Raw genomic sequence first — 21,036 nt, forward strand, 5'->3', positions numbered from 1 at the left:
CTGTGGCTGTGGCTGAGGAAACGGCTGAAAAGGAAGTAAAACAATTCCACTATGGAGAGCCAGGTGTGTCGGGCATCGTGGTCCTCGTTTCAAGGATCGGTCGGAAAAAACGACCCTACCGTTTCCAAAGGAAAAACTCTGCCACTGATGTGGCTCTACTAGTGTAGCAGCATAGCAAACCTGTTGTGCATTTTGTGATACAAGCACCAAATTTGGCACAAATGTACATTAATATGTTGCGAACATTGTGTGGTCAGCAATGAAGACGAGAGTCTGAATTACATGTATGCAAAAGACCTTGTGAACCAGTGAAGCAAATACACGGGTAAGCATGAATTAAATCTAGGGCATGATATAATTTCCATGATGTTTACCTCTACACTCAATGGTGGAAGGAGGTAATGTTTTGATCCCAGCTTGTCTGTATGTCTGTTTGTCTGTTAGTCCACAAAATTCCAGACAAAGCTTGTAGTAGTGGTAGTTGTAGTGGTAGTGGTGATAACAGAAATTGTTATATAGAACTGAACTTATATTATTATTATATGCAGAAAATAACTTCATTTCTATATGCCCTGCAGCGGACAGGTTAATTGGTTTATGCACTGAAGGGGTCACCCTGGTGTGCACTGCTGTGTTCTGCCTCACTGAGTTGTTCAGGTATGATGTACTCAGCACAAGCTTCCGGTCGGCCCGGAGGTGGGGGTGCGGGGCCTGTCACGGAACGTCAAAACAAACGGCCTGCCGGGGCCGCCCGAAAGTCGGGCGTGAGGGGCGCGTCCGCTAATGGAACGCCTCTCGCTTCCCGGATCGAGGGCCACGTGGTCAGGAGAACCTCGTCCCTTCCGGTCACACTTTGCCTATCGGCCGGCCTCGAAGACCGAAATTGTGACGGTGTCACCCGAAAAATTTGAAATTACGAAATTTGAAAAAATTTGAAAAAAAAAATTACGGAATTTCAAGTGGCCCAATATCTGAAAATGTTCGCAACATATTAATGTACATTTGTGCCAAATTTGGTGCTTGTTTCACAAAATGCACAATTCTTTTGAATATTTGGGCTAAGCCGCCACACTATACGGAACATCTGTCTGATACATACAAACATGCTCGTACCATCTGCGGATACTGCCGACGTGAGGGCCATTTGGTTAAGGTGTGTTTGAAGAAACAGCAAAATGCAAAACGACTTTGGAAACAAACCCATCATGTTATGGTTTTGAGCGACGAGTCAGAGGACGAGCTGGATATGGTACATTTAATGCATATTAACTCTACATCTGTTTCAAAAAACACTACTCCTCACTACCAACTCGAAACCTCCATCGACGGAACAGAGATTCCGATGGAAATTGAAACGGGAAGTTCAGTTACTCCACTAAACAGTCGTGATTTTCAACGTCTGTCCGGTGACATCAATACCTTGAAGCCAACTATAATATTACTGAAGAGCAACACGAGTGATGTCATCAAATGCTTTGGTGAGAAAGAAATGTGTGTTCAAATTGGGGAGCAACGTGGTTTTGTTACAGTGCGTGTGGTCGATGGAGCAGGACCTTCATTACTGGGTAGAGATATTATTGCAAAATTTTCCCTTCCCTGGAAAAATATTTCCAATGTTGCCGTTCCCATCACCACTGCTGACATCGTCAAGCAACACCCCAAGTTGTTTGAAAACAACGCCTTGGGAAGGTTGAGAGGGGTACAGGTTACACTGAAGGTGCGGGACGAAGATCCTGTATTCATGAAAGCTAGAACTGTTCCGTTTGCAATCCGTGAAAGGGTTGACCAGGCTTTGGACAAGCTTGAAAAGGATGGGGTCATTGAGAAAGTTCGGTACTCAGAATGGGCCTCGCCCATTGTGCCGGTCATTAAACCAGATGGCCAGTTGCGGATTTGTGGTGATTATTCGGGCACCATAAACATATTTTCTGATTTGGAACAATACCCAGTACCTACGCTGGAAGAACTGTTGCACAAACTAGTTGGTGGGAAGAAGTATACGAAGCTTGATTTATCCCAAGCTTACCACCAATTAGAGTTGGTCCCTGGGAGCAGAAAGTATACTACGGTAAATACACACCGAGGCCTGCACCAGTACCGAAGGCTCTCATTTGGGGTAAACACAGCCGTTCCAGTTTTCAATGTACCATGGAGAATTTGCTAAAAGACCTTCATGTACATTGATGATATCCTGGTGACGGGAGATAGTGTTGACAACCATTTTTAAAACCTTCACAGGGTTTTGAAAAGGCTGGAGGAAAACAGAATTACGTTAGAAGGTGACAAGTTCCACCTCATGCTGGACGAGATTGAGTATGTTGGATTTGTTATTTCGGCTGCGGGGGTATTCCCGACAAAACAGAAGCTTGAAGCTATTCAACAGGCAGGGGTCCCCGAAAACGTGGGTGAATGTCATTCATTGGCCTCGCAAATTTCCTTCGTCGTTTTGTTCCAGATTTTGCCGAAATCATCTCATTTATACAAGATACTAAAAAAGGAGGTGAAATGAAAATGGGGAAAGGCCGAGGGAGGGTAACTCATTTGAAAAAATTAAAGCTGCTTTGTGCTCCAGTCACGTACTACGTCATTACAACCCTCATGCCTGCTTGGTCCTTCAGGCGGATGCATCCTCCGTGGGTGTAGGGGCAGTCATACTTCAACCCAGTCCAGAGGGTGAGTTAGAGCCGGTGGCTTACGCATCGAGAACTCTGAAGACGTGGAAAAAAAAAAATTACTCCCAGATTGAGAAGGAGTCTTTAGGAATCGTTTTTGGAGTAACAAAGTTTCGGCAATACCTCCTGAGGAGACATTTCATGCTAATGACAGATCATAAGCCTCTGGTAACTGTTTAACAAGCACAAACCGTGTCACAGTTAGCATCAGCAAGGATAAAGAGATGGTCCTTACCGTTGGCAGCTTACGACTCCATCATACAGTTCATCACAGGCAAGAAAAACGTTTATGCGGATTTCCTCTCATGAAAACCCGTACTGGGTCATCCTACAAAGCCTGAACGAGTGACTGTGGAGGTACTTCTGGTGAAAAATGATGAAGTTGTGAATGCCGCTGTCATCGCGCCTGAAACAAAGAAGGACCCAGTTCTCTGCAAGGTACTTAATTTCACAAAACATGGTTGTAATTAGAATCCGGAGGAGGTGATTCGGCCTTATCACAACAAAAGGCTGGAACTTTCTGTGGAAGACGATATTGTACTATGGAACTCTCGGGTGGTTATTCCCACATCGCTTCGACAGATTCTACTCACTGATTTACATGCTGAACATTCAGGCATGGTAAAAATCAAACTGGGCAAGGTGTGAGGCAGGGATGCCAGCCCATAGGGGAGCGCAGTATTCCATCAAACTGTGGAGGAAGTCATTGTAGGTGGATCGGCGTTCAGGTGTGCCAAGGAAGGACTTTCTATGATGGAGGATGCCCAGTCGGCGGCTGCCTTTGGAGGCCAACTTGGAAAGGTGGTTTGCCCAAGAAAGATCATGGCTGAGAATGAGACCCAAGAGTTTGAATGACTAAAGTTCCTCAAGAAGATTAAGAAAGTAGATGGGGAGTGTGGAGGGTTCCAGATGGTCTTTTCGGAGAGATATAGTGAGACGGTGAGATTTGTCAGGATTGAAAGACATACTCCAAGTGTTTGACCAGCTTGTGATGTTTTTCAAGGTCTGAAGATGTTTCAAGGCCGATCTGAGGGTTGAGATATGGAGGGCAGAGAGTGGAGTCATCAGCAAATAGATAAAAGATATTTTCCAGATTTGGAGAAATCGTTGAGGATCAGAAACAGGACTGGGCCCAGAACACTGCCTTGTGGCACTGCAGCCGTGACACAGAGAGGAGATTAAACTATTCCATTGAGAGCCACACGTTGGCTACGAGAGTAGTGGAAGTCAGTCAGCCATGTGTGGAGTTGGCCTTGGATTCCATAGGCAGTGAGTTTGGAGAGTAATGCAAAATGCCAGACTGTATCCAAAGCACGACATATGTCAATATAGATGGCCCTGATCTCATTTCTGATATTGAAGGCCTCCATCCATTGTTGGGTGAGTCGATTCAGCATGTCCAAGGTGGAACGTGGTCTGAAATCAAATTGGTGATCTGAGATGAGGTGGTTGGAGAACGAAGGATTTGATGTCAACTGCAATGAGGAATTCCATGACCTTACTGATTGGAAGTATTTTTTTTTTTAACCCTGCGCTCGCAAAACAAAAACCAGGGTGAAGCAATCGGTTGCGTGCAGATGTGGCGTACGTGCGTCTGCATTTTTAAAATTCATTTTCTCGGCAACCGTTGGTCCGATCGACACAAAATTTTCATAACAGGAGTGCCTCTGCATATACATGTTTTTTTATTCACAAGTATGACGTCATATGTCACATGGTACGGACGCCATCTTGGAAATATTTTGCACCTCTATCTCCAAAACCCCTCAATGGAAAAAAAATGAAACTAGGCTCATTGTCGAGTATGCCCCATGGGGAATAAGATAGGTTAATGATGTCATCCATGCCTTCATTATGACGTCATAATTCGACAAGTACAACGCTTGATCCAATCACTATGAAAAAAAAATTCTCTGCAACTGTTACTTTGATGGACAATGAATTTTGACCAAAGGAACGACTCAACCTGTAGAATTTTTGAATGCCAAGTATGACGTCATAGGTCATGTGGTACAGGAGCCATCTTGGAAAAACCAAAAAAATTTGCACCTCCATCTCCTAAACCACGCCATGGAAAACCATTATACATAGTGTGTTGTCAAGTACTCCCCATTGGGAATAACATGTGTTAATGGTGATATCAGTTGCTTCATTATTACGTAATAATTCGACAAGTATAACGCTCGTTCCGATCAGTACGATTTTTTTTCTCAGCAATTGGTGGTCCTATTGACACGAAATTTTCACCATTGGAGCACCTCCTCCTGTATAATTTAGGGAAAATTATGACGTCATAGGTCACGTGGTATGGGCGCCATATTGGGAAAAATTTGCTTTATATCCCCGAATCCTCTCCATGGAAAAGTATTCTATGAATGGGGCAAGTATTATATGAATAGCATTTAGTTATACTTGGAACAAGCTTCATTTGGTTCCCTTCAGCCGTTCTTAAGTTTAAATTATCGCCGTAAGAAAAACCTAACAGACGGACAAGGTGGAAGTATAATGCCTCGGGTGACTTCATCAAGAGGCACAAAAAATATATAATAACTACTGTACATCGAGGTCGATGTTTAAAAAAAAAAAAAAAAAAAAAGACCGAAAGTCTAACAGCGGCATAGCCGGGCTTGATACTTTAGTTGAAGACGATAGTATGACCTGGGTGGAGATACCAGCAAATAATGTAAGTATTAAATTATTTTGAAGTACTATAAGTCTCTAAGCTGTCTGTCACCATGGAAGTGAAGACATTGCATTGAGACACCATATAGTATATTATATATATGTTGGTCAGTTAGTCAACACTATCAAAGTGACCTCAGCACCATCCCAACACACACCACTGTGCGTTACGGAATTAGGTGTTTTACGGCGGCAGGAGTGCAAATCCTGCCACCAACCTCCTCGAGAGAGGACCCAGTGAGTTGGTACTCGTTTTGCCGACCTCGGAAGGATGACAGGCTGAGTCAACCCCACCTGGTGTTAATTAAACAGCTGACTGGGATTCCAACTCAGGACCCGAGGATCCCAAGCCCTCCACCCTAACAGTTAAATCAACACCAGGCTGACGGTGGTTGAAGGCAGTCATAAGAAATGCCTCAATGTTTGAAGAGCCCTTAATCAAAGTTTTAATCATATATGATCTGAGGGGCATGCACCCCTCCCCCCCCCCCCCCCCCATCATATATAATCACCCTGTTGTCATAATTTCAGTTCCCCCAATCAAGTGTGATAATTTGCCCCAAACCAGGTATATGACGCAATATATGAACGTTCCCAAAAGGGTGTTGAAAGAAACAACTGGCAAAGCCAAATGGCATCACTTGCATTCTACCTTTCAGGAGCGTAATTGTCAGCTACAAAACTCACCCATTATGTAGGATAAATATGTGAGGGACAAACATGCATACGGAGAGACAAACGCTGTAAACACAGGAAGCAAACATCTACGCCAGAAAAAAAACCGTTTGTTTAATCATGAATTTGCCAGATTCAAAAAGCCTCTTTACGACTGTGAAGAAGAGGAAGAAGCGCTTATGTGTGGTTTATTCATACAGCAGTTTGAACGGAAACATTTATTATTCTATGACAGTAGAAACCCTTTAGAAGGACACGGAACGAGCATACAAAATTATATATAGAGTTGTGATATTTTACGAAACAATAGAAAAATATATAAAACTACACAAAAGGAGCCCACAAACAACAATAGAGTGTTATAAAATATCCCTATTTTCACAAGTTTTACTTCGTATTTCACACGTTTGTGTTTCACACTGTATGAAAAACGTAAAGGTAGACCATGCAGATTGTGATACACGACAGGTTCAACGATATTTCCGGCCTGATCGGCATAGGAATCAAAATGGCGGCGAGTGGAGTCAGCCGTCGTACCGCCGTAATGACATCACATCACCCCTGTCATGTGTCCAGATGATCAGCTCTGTTGGTGTACGTTTGAGGGGACATACACACGTACATGATACATACATACGGACAGACACTGTTCGAGACGGCTTTGCCCTATGGGCTTCCCCATAATAAAAAAAAAGGGAATTCATTGAAAGATTGTAACATTGAGGGATTCAATTGGATTGGAATCCCTCAATTTAGACATTCGAGGGGAGGTTATTTTCTCCCTCAAACGATTATGAATCAATAAGAAAAGGTGAGCGACTGAGCGTGCAGGTGGAGGAGACATCAAAAACGCATCATTCAAAATGAATGTTTATTCAACTTGCATTAAGGATTGTTGTAATCTTTAAGAATCTGTCGTGATCGTCATCATCAACAATCGTCAACAATACAGTACAGAGTATTTTCCATTGGAAACACACACGATTAATAATAATAAAAATACCATCCCACTCCAATCTTAAAATGTATTTGATTTTTCACCGAACGTGTCGCCGCCCAGTGCGACCTGGACCCGCAACGACTCACCATAGGAACCCAAGCCTCCATTTAGACTCATGGGATAGGGGAAAAGATCCAATATGTTACAATAATATAATCAAGGACATGAAATAAATTGATAAATTAAGGCAGAAAAGATTCTTCCAGCAAATTGAATCGATCAAACACACCATGTGATCTCATCATCAATACACAACAGCAAGGAACGAGTCATCCGGCCTCTAAGTATTAAAGATTCGGGTAAACCCACATGATAATCCTAAAGCCATAGCCCAGTCATATCATCCCAAAATCTTAAATCTGCAAAAATCCGAAAAGTCTTGAGGGTTCAGATAAACCCACGTGATCATCCTAAAGCCATAGCCCAGTCATATCATCCCAAAATCTTAAATCTGCAAAAATCCACAAAGTCTTGAGGGTTCAAGTAAACCCACGTGATCATCCTAAAGCCATAAGAGTTCATGTAAACAATGTGCTCGGATTAACGAATCAGGATTTTTGGTTAAAGGTCTCGATTTGAATTCATCAAACAGCCTTGGTCATTAAATGGTAGGGGCTGAGGTAGCAGACTTCAATGTTTTTACGCAACATCAAAGAACGCTTCAAAGACCTTTCTTTTAAAAGGTCACAAGAGCAGCAAAGAATGAATATCAAAGATTTGAATCACTTTATATCAACAGTAGGCAGCCATGAGACATGCATTTGGTATATTGTTATGCCCGATCACCGATTTTATAATGATAAGGCATCAAAGGTGAAATAAAGGCCGATCAATGGCTGTCTCGACAAAACCACCTTGAACATCCGACACGAAAAAGCCAAATGCGGCTAAACCCTGAGCGGGTCAAGGTGTTCGATTGCACGGCGCTGGGAAGAATACACCCCACTTTGTCACAAACACTCGGCAGGTGAACTGGATGGGTGTCTGAGATTGTCAAAGATTCTAGTACAAACAGCAGGTGGCATGCACCAATAGAAATACATGAACTTTTTGAACGTGTACACTGTACAGATATGAGGCCTGGTCTGGGGCTCGAGAAATCATTATTCATCTTCTTCAGACTCATCAAGCAGGGAACCGTTTTCCTTATTGCCACGTGCCGATGCAGGAAATAAAGTGCCAAGATGCATGTGGGATACACCGGAGGAGCGGCATCTCACGAGCCTGTGCGCGCACACACGGAAAGCACAGAATTGATGGCATGAGGAATAACAAACTGAACATTTGGCACTTCCATGAGTGTTACAAAAAACATCTAATGCAATGTAAATATATAACATAGGCTGATGGGTGAGCTAAACAAGAGGGCAGCCAGTTCACTGCAGAGGAACACAAGATCAAAGGGGCATGGGGAGACAAAGAGTGCATGGGAATGGAAGGGGGCAGAAAGGAAAGAGGTGGGGTGAGGGAGGGTCAGTAAGAGGAGAGCAGAGGCAGGTACGAGAGAAAGCTGGAGGTGGCGATTCTTTCAGCTTGGAATAGGGGAGGGTAACCAGGTGTGGGTTTCGTTGAGAATGCATAAAACCTGAATGGGCTGCAGGAGGATAGAGGGATGAGAGAGACCAGAAAACAGGTGAGGTCACAACTCGTACTAGAACGGCACTCGGTAGAGGACATACCAGGTTGAACACCTGACTTGAAGATTGCTGTCCATAAACGCTCCCCACACAACTTGACTGAGCTTGAACAGTTTTGCACAGAACAATGCGCAAATATTCCCCAATCAAGGTGTGCAAAGTTGGTGGAGACCTATCCAACAGACTCGACTGTAATTGCTGTCAATGGTGCTTCCACCAAGTAGTAACTCAGGGGGGTGGACACTTATCCAAGCAAGATATTCTAGTTTTGTGTTTTTAATTAATTTTCTGAAATTTGTAGAATTTGTTTTTCCATAATATACGAGGTACACGGAGCAAAGTGAAGCTCCATATACAGTCATGTGAAAAACTAAGTACACCCCATGTAAAGTTTTGACTTTTTCAACATATTTCAACATCCAGCTATTTGATCTTCATTTCAACAATATTAATAGATAAAGGTGATATAATATAACAAATATCATGAAACATTTACATTTTGTAGTCCATTGTATAATTTAAATATACATAAATGAAAATTTCGCATATGGAAAAAGTAAGTACACCCTTGGCTCTAATAGGTGGTATTGCCCCCTTTGGCAGAAACAACCTCAAGTAGGCGTTTCTTATAACTGTCTACCAGTCTCTGACATCGACTGGGAGAAATTTTTGCCCACTCCTCCATGCAGAATTCTTTCAACTGTGCGATGTTTGAGGGGATTCTTGCATGCACAGCTCGTTTCAAATCCCCCCACAACATCTCAATGGGATTTAGATCTGGGCTTTGACTTGGCCATTCCAGAACCCTCCATTTCTTTCTTTTCAGCCATCCTTTCGACACTCCCCAAACTGGCCGGCGAGGTTACGTTTTTTCACAGCTGTCCATGCTCTCCACGCTATCAAAGTTAAGTAATTGTTCCCATTTGTATTTTCGTCAAAACTGTATTTATTTTATGGTGTGTGTACCTACAGTGGGTCCCTAGGAAAATTATCGGTGTAAATCTTTCATACCTGTATAGAAAATCGTGTTAATTCGTGTCGTGTCTTTTGAGGACTTGGACCGTGCCCTACCTTGAGGCTTTGTTTTTCTCTCAGCGGTCCGTCGATTGTGCTCCAATAACTTTCGTTCTCTGTTTTTTCCCAGTCTTTTCACCTCATACGTCCTTGTTTAAAATCTCAACTCAAAACAAAAACAAAAAACAAAACCCATTTCCTTCTCCGTTCTTATTCGTTGTTCTTATTCGTTCATTTGTTCTTCGACCACGTGTTTCTCCCCCATTTCCCCAGATAGTTTTCACTGTTAAACTTTAAAATGTTCAAACTTTCCTCTGAAGTACTGTATTCTGTCGTATATAATAACACCTTTTTCTTCTTCTTCTTTAAAGGTTGCTTTCGACTTGCTCACCAAATCTATTCATCCCCAAAAAAAATTCCATCTCTTACAGTGCCTCTTTCATACATTCCCTAAACTCACCTGCACTCCACACCCCCCCCCCCCCCCCCCCAGCATCCTTAAACGTATTTTTAACTCGAAGGTCACAAGAAACTCATTTTGCAATAAATGTTCGTTTCCCATTAATCGTACACTTTCCAAAATCCAATCTCACCCCTCCCCTCCAAATCTTCCCCATCACCCCTCCACTCCAAAACTTCCCCATCACCCCTCCCCTCCAAATGCTCCCCATCACCCATCCCTTTAAAATCTCCCCCCTTGCCCCTTCCCTCCTAAACTCCCCCCACACCCCTCCTCTCCTAGACTCCCCCTCGCCCCTCCTCTCCAAATCTCCCCCATCCCTTTCAAATCCCTCCCCTTGTCCCTTCCCTCCGAAACTCCCCCCTAACCCCTCCCCTCATAAACTGCCCCCTCACCCCGCCCCTCCAAATCTCCCCCATCTCCCATCCGTTTCAAATCCCTCCCCTTGTCCCTTCCCTCCTAAACTCCCCCCTAACCCCTCCCCTCATAAACTCCCCGCTCGCCCCTCCCCTTCAAATCTCCCCACCCTCATTTCTTCTCCATTTCCCCCCTCACCCCACTTCTCCTCAAAGCGTCCTTCCCGCTTCTTCCCCCTTCCAACTCTCAACTCCATCTCCCCCAACCTTCTGCCTCGCTCTTCCCCCTCCTCAAATAACACCTCATTGTGCCTCACCTAATCACCATCAAACCTTTTGTCCACCCCATCCTTCCCTTTCTCCAAGCTATTCTGAAATCTCTGACACACCTTCAACAGCTCTACCGACCTCTTCCTCCTCTTTCGCATCTTACCCTACCCCTCCTCCCCCCTTTTCTGTATCCGATGCTCCCCCTTCCTCTTCATTAACGGTATGGACCTCAAACATCCGGGGCCTTTGTTCAAACTTAACTGATCTGTCCATACAGGTTGCTTCTGACAAACCAGACGTGATGTGCTTAACAGAAACTTTCCTCCTTCATAATGTCTCTGATTCCTTAGTATCTCTCCCGGGTTACTCCCTCCTCCGGTATGATAGACCTGAGCCTCGTCCTGGAGGTGGGGTTGCTATCTTTATCAAAAACTCTCACTCGCCCTGCACTGCCTTCTCTCCACCTCACCCCCAGGAATACCTCTGGCTACGGCTCCCCCTTCGCTCCCATCTCTTGTTCATATGTGTGTTGTACCGTCCACCAAACAGTGATGACTCCATCTGCATCCCGCTGTCTGGTAATATGGACCAACTTCTATCAACTCATCCAAACTCTTCCTCATATGTGGCGACTTCAATTGTCACCATGCCAGTTGGCTGGGTGTGGGTACCTCTCTCACCAGCCATGGCTCCTCAGCAAAGGACTTCTGCGACTCACTGGGACTGACACAATCTGTCAATTTCCCGACCTGGATCTCAGTCAACGGAGCATCTTCTCTTCTGGACTTGGTTATGACTAACTTCCCTGAAAATGTCTGCTGCTCTTCTTCTGCTCCAATCAGCTCATCTGATCATGTGCTTGTTAAAGTGGACATCTCTCTGACCATTCGCAGGGACCCTCCTCAGCGTCGACAAGTCTGGCATTTCACTTAGGCCAACTGGCACGGTCTTCAAGCAGCCATCAATCATCTGGACTGGTCTCCCATCTCTACCACCTCTGACATCAACTCATCCTGGGAATTCTTCCAAAGTAAATTGCTCTCTCTCATGCACAGATTTATCCCATCTCGTCTTCAGTTGTCATACCCTTCCTCCCGTCCATGGTACACGGAATCTTGTGGTGAGGCTATTGCCCAGAAACAACTTGCTTTCGTCTCCTGGAAAGCAAATCCAATGGAAGGAAATCTCATTTCCTTTCACAAAGCCCGAAACAAGTGTGTGTCCACCCTCAGGAGAGCCAGGAAACAATATCTCTCCGTTGTCAAGACCGAACTCTCTTATCTGTCTCCCTCTTCCAAATCCTGGTGGCGTCTGGTCAAATCTGTTTCTGGTGTTTGTTCCCCCTCCATCCCCTCCCTCACCTCAAACAGCTACACGGCTGACTCTGCACGTGAAAAAGCTGAATGCCTCAACTCTGTGTTTGCCTCTAAATCTTGTGTCCCAAACCCATCCCTCTCTGTACCCACCATACCCAGCTGCTCCTGGACTCTGTGTCCTTTCCTCCTGACAAGGTGGAAAAGTTTCTGTCAACCCTCGACTCTGATCCTGCCACTGGACCTGACGGCATCAGCCCACTGGTCCTAAAATCCTGTTCTTCCGCTCTTTCACTCCCTCTCTCTGTTCTCTTCACCCTCTCTTTTACTCAAGGTCATCTGCCATCTGCTTGGAAATCAGCCAACTGCTTGGAAATCAGCCAACATCACCGCTTTACACAAAAAATGTGCAAAAACAGATCCTAGCAACTACAGACCAATCAGCCTTCTCCCAATTATCAGCAAAGTCATGGAATCCATCATTGCTTCGGATATGAAATCTTTCCTCTTCTCCAATGGCTTGATCTCTGATCATCAATTTGGTTTCAGACCTGGACACTCTACTCTGGACATGCTGCTTCTGCTGTCTCAACAATGGATGGAGGTCCTCAATGCCAAACAGGAAATTAGAGCTGTCTCCCTCGACATGTCACGTGCCTTCGATACGGTCTGGCACCCCGCTCTGCTCACCAAACTCGCCTCCTTTGGTATCCATGGAAATCTCCACGCATGGCTAGCGGACCTCCTCTCTACTCGTAGTCAACGTGTGGCCCTGAATGGGTTTCTCTCATCTCCTCTTCCTGTTCAGGCTGGAGTTCCCCAAGGCAGTGTTCTGGGCCCTGTGCTTTTTCTGGTCTTCATCAATAATCTCTCCGACTCTCTTGAAAATTATCTCTATCTATTTGCTGATGACTCCACCCTCTGCCGCTCCATTCCTCATCCCTCAAATCGGCAGTCTGCAGCCTCCTCTCTGTGCAGACCTGGACAAAATCACGGACTGGGCAAACAAGTGGAACATGTCTTTCAATCCTGACAAATCTCACACTCTTACGATGTCTCTCCGAAAAGACCGACTGGACAACCCTCCCATCCACTTTCTGAATAATCCTCTCCAAAAAGTTCTGTCACTCAAGCTTTGGGTCTCACTATCTTCCATGATATTTCCTGGGAAAACCACATTTCAAATCTGGCCTCCAAAGCCAGTCGCCGACTGGGCATCCTCCCTCGTGCGAAGGCCTTCCTTGGCACACCTGAGCTCCTCATCACATACAAGGCTTTCATCCGCAGCTCAATGGAATACTGCTCTCCCCTCTGGGCTGGTGCTCCTGCCTCACACCTAGCTCGTCTTCACGCTGTTGAAACCAAAGCATTCAGAATCATTGGAATCTCCTGTGATGAAGCTACCTCCGAGGGCCTTTCACTCACTCACCGCAGGCAGGTTGGTGGTCTTTCCGTTTTCTACCGACTCCTCTCCGGCCTTGCTCCTCCAGCTCTCTCTGGGCTCTGTCCCCCAAATACTCCTACAGGTCGCACAAGATCTGCCTGAAACCCTCTATGGTTAAACTGCCAAAATCAAGACTCTCTGCTCACCTTCACTCCTTCATTCCTCTTTTCTCCCACCTCTGGAACAAACTCCCTCACTCTCTTCAATCCCACTCCTCCCTCCAGGTCTTTAAAACAGCTGTTCACCACCATCTCTTAAATTCCCCCATCCAAAACCTTGATCTTTTCTACCCCCGCTAATTTCACCCCAAATCCACTTTTTTTGAAATACCGACTTCTTTCCTGGAAGTTCTAGCAGTGTCCATGTGTTTTATACTTCTCCCCCACCCCCCACCTTCCCATGCCTCCTCCCCCTAAGCCCTCTCCCTCCCACACATTCCCGATGTCCCTGCTCTCAAATGTTGTGTTTATGTGCTTCCCCTTCTCTCCCCATCTTGTCTACCGCTCCCCTTTTTATATACTTTGTTTGTTTGTCTGTTGGATTTGTTTGTGTGATAAATGTTAGCTCTTTCACGATCCTCGATTATGTATACAAAAAAAACCCAATTCCTTGGTGGATTTACTGGTGTTTCGGGTCATTGTCATGTTGCAAGGTCCACCTTCGGTTGAGCTTCAACTTTCCGACAGAAGGCCGCACATTATCCTCAAGCACCCTCTAGTACAATGAAGAATTCATAGTGGATTCTATGATGGTGAGCTGCCCAGGCCCTGATGCAGCAAAGCTGCCCCAAACCATAATATTTCCACCACCATGCTTTACAGTTGGTATCAGGTTCTTGTGGTCAAATGCTGTCTTTGGTTTTCGCCAAACATGTCTTCTGGTACTGTGGCCAAATACCTCTACCTTTGACTCATCTGTCCAGAGCACATTGTTCCAGAAGTGCTGGTCTTTGCCTCGGTGTTCATTGGCAAACTTTATTCTTGCCCTGATGTTCTTTCTGGACAGCAAAGGTTTCCTCCTGGCACACCTCCCATGTAGATCAAATTTGTGCAGCCTCTTTCTAATGGTAGACTCGTGCACTTTGACATCAAGTGCCAAGAGCTACCTGTAGGTCCTGTGATGACATTCTGGGGTTCTTGGAGACTTCTTACGGTCTGCTCTCGGGCTGAACTTGCTGGGGCAGCCTGGCCTGAACAAGTTGGCAGTTGTTTGGAATCTTCTCCACTTGTAGATGAGCTTCCGGACAGTCAAATGATTGATATCAAATTGTTTGAAGATCTTTTTAAATCCCTTCCCAGACTCGTAGGCATCTATAACCTTCTTTCTGAAGGCCTCAGAGAGCTCTTTTGATCTTGGCATGGTGACGTCACACACTTCAACAAAAAAGAGCAAACCAAACGAAATGTCTGAGGTTTAAATAAGACAGGTTCCTCCAAGATCCTCTCCAACGATGTTCTAATCATTTGCACCTGAGCTGGTGCACCTGATTCTAATTTTAGGTATTTGAAGTAGTGATACATGTGGGGGTGTACTTACTTTTTCCACATGCAAAATTTGCATTTATGCTTATTTAATTTATACAATGGACTACAAAATGTAAATGTTTCATGATATTTGTTATATTATATCACCTTTATCTATCAATATTGTTGAAATGAAGATCAACCAAATTCTTACCCCCTGAATGGGTTTCTCTCATCTCCTCTTCCTGTTCAGGCTGGAGTTCCCCAAGGCAGTGTTCTGGGCCCCGTGCTTTTTCTGGTCTTCATCAATGATCTCTCTGACTCTCTCGAAAATCCTCTCTATCTCTTTGCTGATGACTCCACTCTCTGCCGCTCCATTCCTCTTCCCTCAGATCGGCAGTCTGCTGCCTCCTCACTCTCTGAAGACCTGGACAAAATCACAGACTGGTCAAACAAGTGGAACATGTCTTTCAATCCTGACAAATCTCACACTCTTACTATGTCTCTCCGAAAAGATCGACTGGACAACCCTCCCATCTACTTTCTCAACAATCCTCTCCAAGAAGTTCTGTCGCTCAAGATTTTGGGTCTCACTATCTGCCATGATCTTTCTTGGGAAAACCACATTTCCAAGCTGGCCTCCAAAGCCAGTCGCCGACTGGGCATCCTCCGTCGTGCGAAGTCCTTCCTCGGCACACCTGAGCTCCTCACCACATACAAGGCTTTCATCCGCAGCTCAATGGAATACTGTTCTCCCCTATGGGCCGGTGCTCCTGCCTCACACCTAGCTCGGCTTCACGCTGTTGAAACCAAAGCTTTCAGAATTATTGGAATCTCCCGCGATGAAGCTATCTCTGAGGGCCTTTCACTCACTCACCGCAGGCAGGTAGGTGGTCTTTCTGTCTTCTACCGACTCCTCTCCGGCCTTGCACCCCCAGCTCTCTCTGTGCTCTGTCCCCCAAATATTCCTACAGGTCGCACAAGATCTGCCAGCAACCCTCTGATGGTTAAACTGCCGAAATCTCGGCTCTCCGCTCACCTTCACTCTTTCATTCCTCTTTTCTCCCGCCTCTGGAACAAACTCCCTCACTCCCTTCAATCCCACTCCTCCCTCCAGGTCTTTAAAACAGCTGTTCACCACCATCTCTTATCTTCCCCCATCCAAAACCTTGATCTTTTCTACCCCCGCTAATTCACCCCAGATCCACCTTGTTTGAAATTCCAACTTCTTTCCTGGAAGTCCTGGCAGTGTCCATATGTTTTATACCTCTCCCACTGCCCCCTTCCCACGCCCCCCCCCCCCCCCCCCCCAAAGCCCTCGCCCTCTCTCAGATCTCTCGATGTCTCCATGTCTCTCGGTCCCTGCTCTCAAATGTTGTGTTTGTGTCCTTCCCCCTCTCTCCCCATCTTGTCTACCGCTCCCTATGTTATATGTTTTATGTGTCAGTTTGTCTTTCTGTGTGATTAATGTTCGCTCTTTCACGAGCCTCGATATTGTATACAAAAAAAAAAAAAAAAAAAAAAAAAAAGCTGTATGTTGAAATATGTTGAAAAAGTCAAAACTTTACATGGGGTGTACTTACTTTTTCACGTGACTGTACCTCGTATATTCATTATATTAAACGATATATGATTTTCTTTGTCTGTGGACCTTCACGTTATCTTTCGAAGCCAACTTGGACATAGGAGCCACCTGTGTTCGGTGTTACCATACATGTCAAAACTCGTGGAGCTTACACTTGTGATGTTAAATAATTAATTAAACATGAGCGTATGCTGTGAATGACACGAATGAGAGATAAAACAGCAGCAGGTGTACCTTGGGTGCACAAAATGTTCAATCTGTAAACGTTATGAGCCGGTCCCGACACGTCGGCAGACGAGGGTGCACTCACCATGTGACAATGCTGAAAATTATATTGGACAACAAAAGGTTGAAGAAAATGTGCCAACAGAAGCACATGGTGATGAAAGTCACATTTCCATGGTCTTCAGCGTTCCACTCTGGGCCACCATTGGGTGGAAACAAAACAAAGCCGATCTGAAATGGAAGGAGGTTACATTACAATCAGAAAGCAAGACCTCAGGATTACTCCTATGTATTATGTCAAGGAATACTTACTTAGAAGTACTAAAGAAGTACTTCTGATATGCAAGATCATCCCTTATACAGTACACAACATGCATTTTAAGGCCATGTTCCCTGCTAGAGCGGGGGTTAGCCTTGCGGTCCCCATGACAATCTTCTCCATTTTGCCCTATTTTCTGCATCTCTCCTTGTTAACCCCCTTGCCCGCATTTCTTCTTCCACCATCTTTAGCCAAGTCTTTCTCGGTCTTCCCCGTCCTCTACTTCCTTCTACATTAACTTCCATCACTCTTCTCAACCAGTCACTTTCATCCTTCCTCAACACATGACCAAACCATCTCAACCAGTTCCGCTTCACAGCATCAATCACAGGCTCTATTCCCATCATCTTTCGCAATTCATCATTTGTCTTCCTCTCTCTCAACGATACTCCGCACATCCATCGAACCATTCGCATTTCCACCCTTTCCAGCCTTCGTTGCTGCTCTACGTTAGGGTTAGGGTTAGGGTTAGGGTTAGGGTTAGGGTTAGTTAGGGTTAGGGTCTGGGTTAGCACCCAGATCAGACCTTTTGTCTCCATACATTCCTTCCACTTGTTCATCTTTTCCTTCAGTCCATCCATACTTTCCGCAATCAACACCAGATCATCTGCATACAACAACTCCCACGGTAAACCCTCCTTTACGGTCTGAGCCAGCACCTCCATCACAGCTACAAATAGTAGTGGACTTAGTACCGACCCCTGATGCACTCCCACCTTCACCTCAAACTCACCACTGTTCCCGTCCTTCGTCCTTACAGCTGTGCGTGCTCTTTTGTACATTGCCATCACTACTCTGATCAACCATTCCTCCACTCCTAACTTCCTCAATGCCCATGTCAATACTTTGCGTGGAACCCTATCGAATGCTTTCTCCAGATCAACAAACCCAAAAAACAACTTCTTCCTCTTATCCATGTACTTCTCCTGCAACTGCCTCACAATCAAAAGCGCATCTGTCGTTCCTCTTCCTGGCATAAATCCAAACTGCATTTCGTCGATCTTCACTTTCTTCCTTATCCTCCTCTCCAACACCCTTTCCAATACCTTCATTCCATGCTCCAATAACTTTATCGCTCGGTACGAGCCACACTCCAGAGGGTCACCTTTCCCCTTGTATAGAGGGACGAGGGTACTCAGTTCCCAATCCACTGGAATGCGGCCTTCTTTCACCACCAGATTACAGATCTCTGTCATTCTCTTCACACCCCAACTTCCTGCTGCCTTCAACATATCTCCCACAACTCCCGTCGGCCCTCCCGCTTTTCCACTCTTCATTGCTTTTATCGCTTCCTCAACTTCCTTCTCAGTTATCTTCTCTGCCGGTCCTAAAACTGGGTTACTCTCTACGTTGCCATCCCATTCATTCTCTGTATTCAACAGCATTTCCATATATCTTTTCCATCTTCCTTTAATTCCATCTGGGTCGACAACGATTTGTCCCACTTCATCCTTCAAGCAACTCACCCCCATCACATCACACCTCTCTTTCGCTATCTGCTTTGCAATCCTGAATACTGCTTTCTGACCCTCTTCCGAATCCAAGCGTTCTCCGAACATTTTCCTACATGCCTCCTGCGCCTTTGCTACCTCTTTCTTTGCAGCCTTCCTGGCTGCCTTATAACTTTCATGCTCTGCTGTTTCTGCTCCCGTACCCTTTGCCTTCTGCCACTCTTTGAACTTCTTCCTCTTCTCGTCAATCCTCTTTCCAACCTCAACATCCCACCAGCATGTTTCCGAGTGCCTCGGTGGTCCTTTTGTCCATCCACATACCTCACCAACGGCTCCCAACAGACTAGCTTTCATTGACATCCAACCACTTTCAAGCTCAACGACATCATCCTCTACCCTACTCAGCCTCTCTTTTAATGCCTCCCTTACTGTCACCTCTTTCAACCTCCACACCTTCATTCTCGGTTGGTACTTCACCCGCCGAGCTCTCCTCGCACCTTTCACCCTTATGTCGCAGACAACCAAGTGGTGCTGTGAAAGAGCCTCCTCCCCCGGGATCACCTTTGTGTCCCGGAGGTGCCCCCTATCTCGCCGACGCACCATCAGGTAGTCAACGGTTGTCGTCGACCCACCTGACGTGTATGTAACAAGCTTATTGTCCTCTTTCTGGAACTGAGTATTACAAATCAACAAATCAGCTCCATCAGCAAACTCCAAAATCCTTTCACCTTCTCCATTTCTCACACCATATCCGTAACCCCCATGAACTCCCTCAAAACCATCCATACTCCTTCCCACATGTCCATTCAGGTCTCCTCCCACCACAACAACTTCCTCATCTTTCACGTTTTCCATCAGCTTCTCTATCGCACACCAGAACTTGTCCTTCTCTTCATCGCTTCGACCAACCTGCGGAGCATATCCCGAGATGACGTTCACCAAGAGCTTTCCAATCATCATTTTCACCATCATCAACCTATCACTCACTCTAGTCACACTCACCACACTGTCTACAAACTCCTCAGAAAACAGGACACCAACACCATTCACGCCCTCCGGGCACCCTTGCCACACAAACTTGTATTTCTGTCCCTGCCTACCCTTCACCATTCTCACACCACTTCCCTTCCATCTCGTCTCTTGCACACAACATATGTCCACTCTTCTTCTGACCAATACTTCCACCACTTCTCCTGATCTCCCTGTCATTGTCCCCACATTCCATGTCCCAAACTTCAGAAACCGATCTCCACTTCGGGCTGCACCCTGCCCATATGTACTTGTGATTGTCATGGTTCTCTTTTTGAGGCAATGTTTTTATGGCCGGATGCCCTTCCTGACGCCAACCCTCTTAGTCGTCTCTTACGACACGCAGGGATACGGTGTACCTATTCTGACCAGGGTACACACTGGGAAACGTTTAAAACATGTAAATTCTGGGGGGGGGGGGGGTGGTGGGGGGGTGTCAGCATCACGGCTGCGGTTGAAACATATTCCAACAATATCCAAACAGAACGATGAAAAAAACAACCCGGGAAAAGTCTCCAAGCGAGAACGTGGATTTGAGAAAGAAGGAGCAGAGGCGGAAGAAAACGAGATACAGGGGGCGGGGCACAAGCCGAGACGAGGAGGAGAGCGAACAAGCACGTGTCCGGGAGGAGAGAAAGAATCAATATATAATTATTTGTCTAGGGAGGTGAGGTGAGGGGGAGAAAACAAAATAAAAGAAACAAGCAATGATACAGCGAAGGAAATAACCCAAACCGACAAAACACCGACGGGGGAGGGAAGCCCCAAGTCACCAGGCCGCGCACGAGGTACGACTCAGAAAACGATTAACTACACACAAGTTTGCACGAACCACAAACCAACACCAACTAGAAACACACAATAACACGTACACAGCAAAATAACCAGTGGAAATTTGACAAAGCCAAGAATGGGAAAACACTCAAACTTCGATGCCGTGGAGAGCCTTATACAGCCGTGGAGAGCCTTCGATGCCTTATACAGTACGATGTAAATAAAGAATTGGAGACCCTCGCCAGGATGTGTTTGTAATTTGTGTCGTGTTTATTAGCTGCTGTGTTTGTGTGGTTTATTGATGACCGATTTATGTTCAATCCAATGTGGTTGACGAACTTGACTGATGACGTCATAAATGTAATACTCCCGTACAATTTTTGTGGAAATCATGCACAAGAAATTTCAAACTGATCAGATCAAGTGTTCTTGTCTAATTATGATGTCACAATGAAGACACCAATGACAATCATGAATATATGTTATTCCCTATGAAGAGTACTTATCAATGAACCATATTTCATTTTCTCCAATGAAGCGGTTTTGGAAATAGTGAAAAGTTTTTCGGTTTTTCCAAGATGGCTCCCGTACCACGTGACCTACAACATCATATTTATCATGAAAAAATTATGCAGGAGGCGGCACTCCGATGGAGAACATTTTGTGT

At 45.3% G+C, this 21,036-nt stretch overlaps 1 protein-coding gene across 5 annotated transcripts in view; it reads right to left on the reverse strand.

The window, feature by feature from the left end:
• Positions 1 to 6,886: 6,886 nt before the first annotated feature.
• The window catches only part of LOC137415278 (transmembrane protein 45B), a 67,939-nt gene continuing 53,789 nt past the window's right edge, over positions 6,887 to 21,036 (reverse strand). For all 5 annotated transcript variants that reach the window (XM_078781257.1, XM_078781259.1, XM_078781260.1 and 2 more), the window contains exons 5-6: positions 16,882 to 17,027; positions 6,887 to 8,253 (exon numbers count right to left, since the gene is read on the reverse strand). In XM_078781257.1, coding sequence (XP_078637383.1) covers positions 8,133 to 8,253; positions 16,882 to 17,027 — 267 coding nt within the window. In that variant the 3' untranslated portion in view covers positions 6,887 to 8,132. The remainder of the gene's footprint in view (positions 8,254 to 16,881; positions 17,028 to 21,036) is intronic.

Source organism: Myxine glutinosa, chromosome 7 (genome assembly GCF_964187855.1).
Source record: "Myxine glutinosa chromosome 7, kmMyxGlut1.1, whole genome shotgun sequence".
Taxonomy (NCBI): domain Eukaryota; kingdom Metazoa; phylum Chordata; class Myxini; order Myxiniformes; family Myxinidae; genus Myxine; species Myxine glutinosa.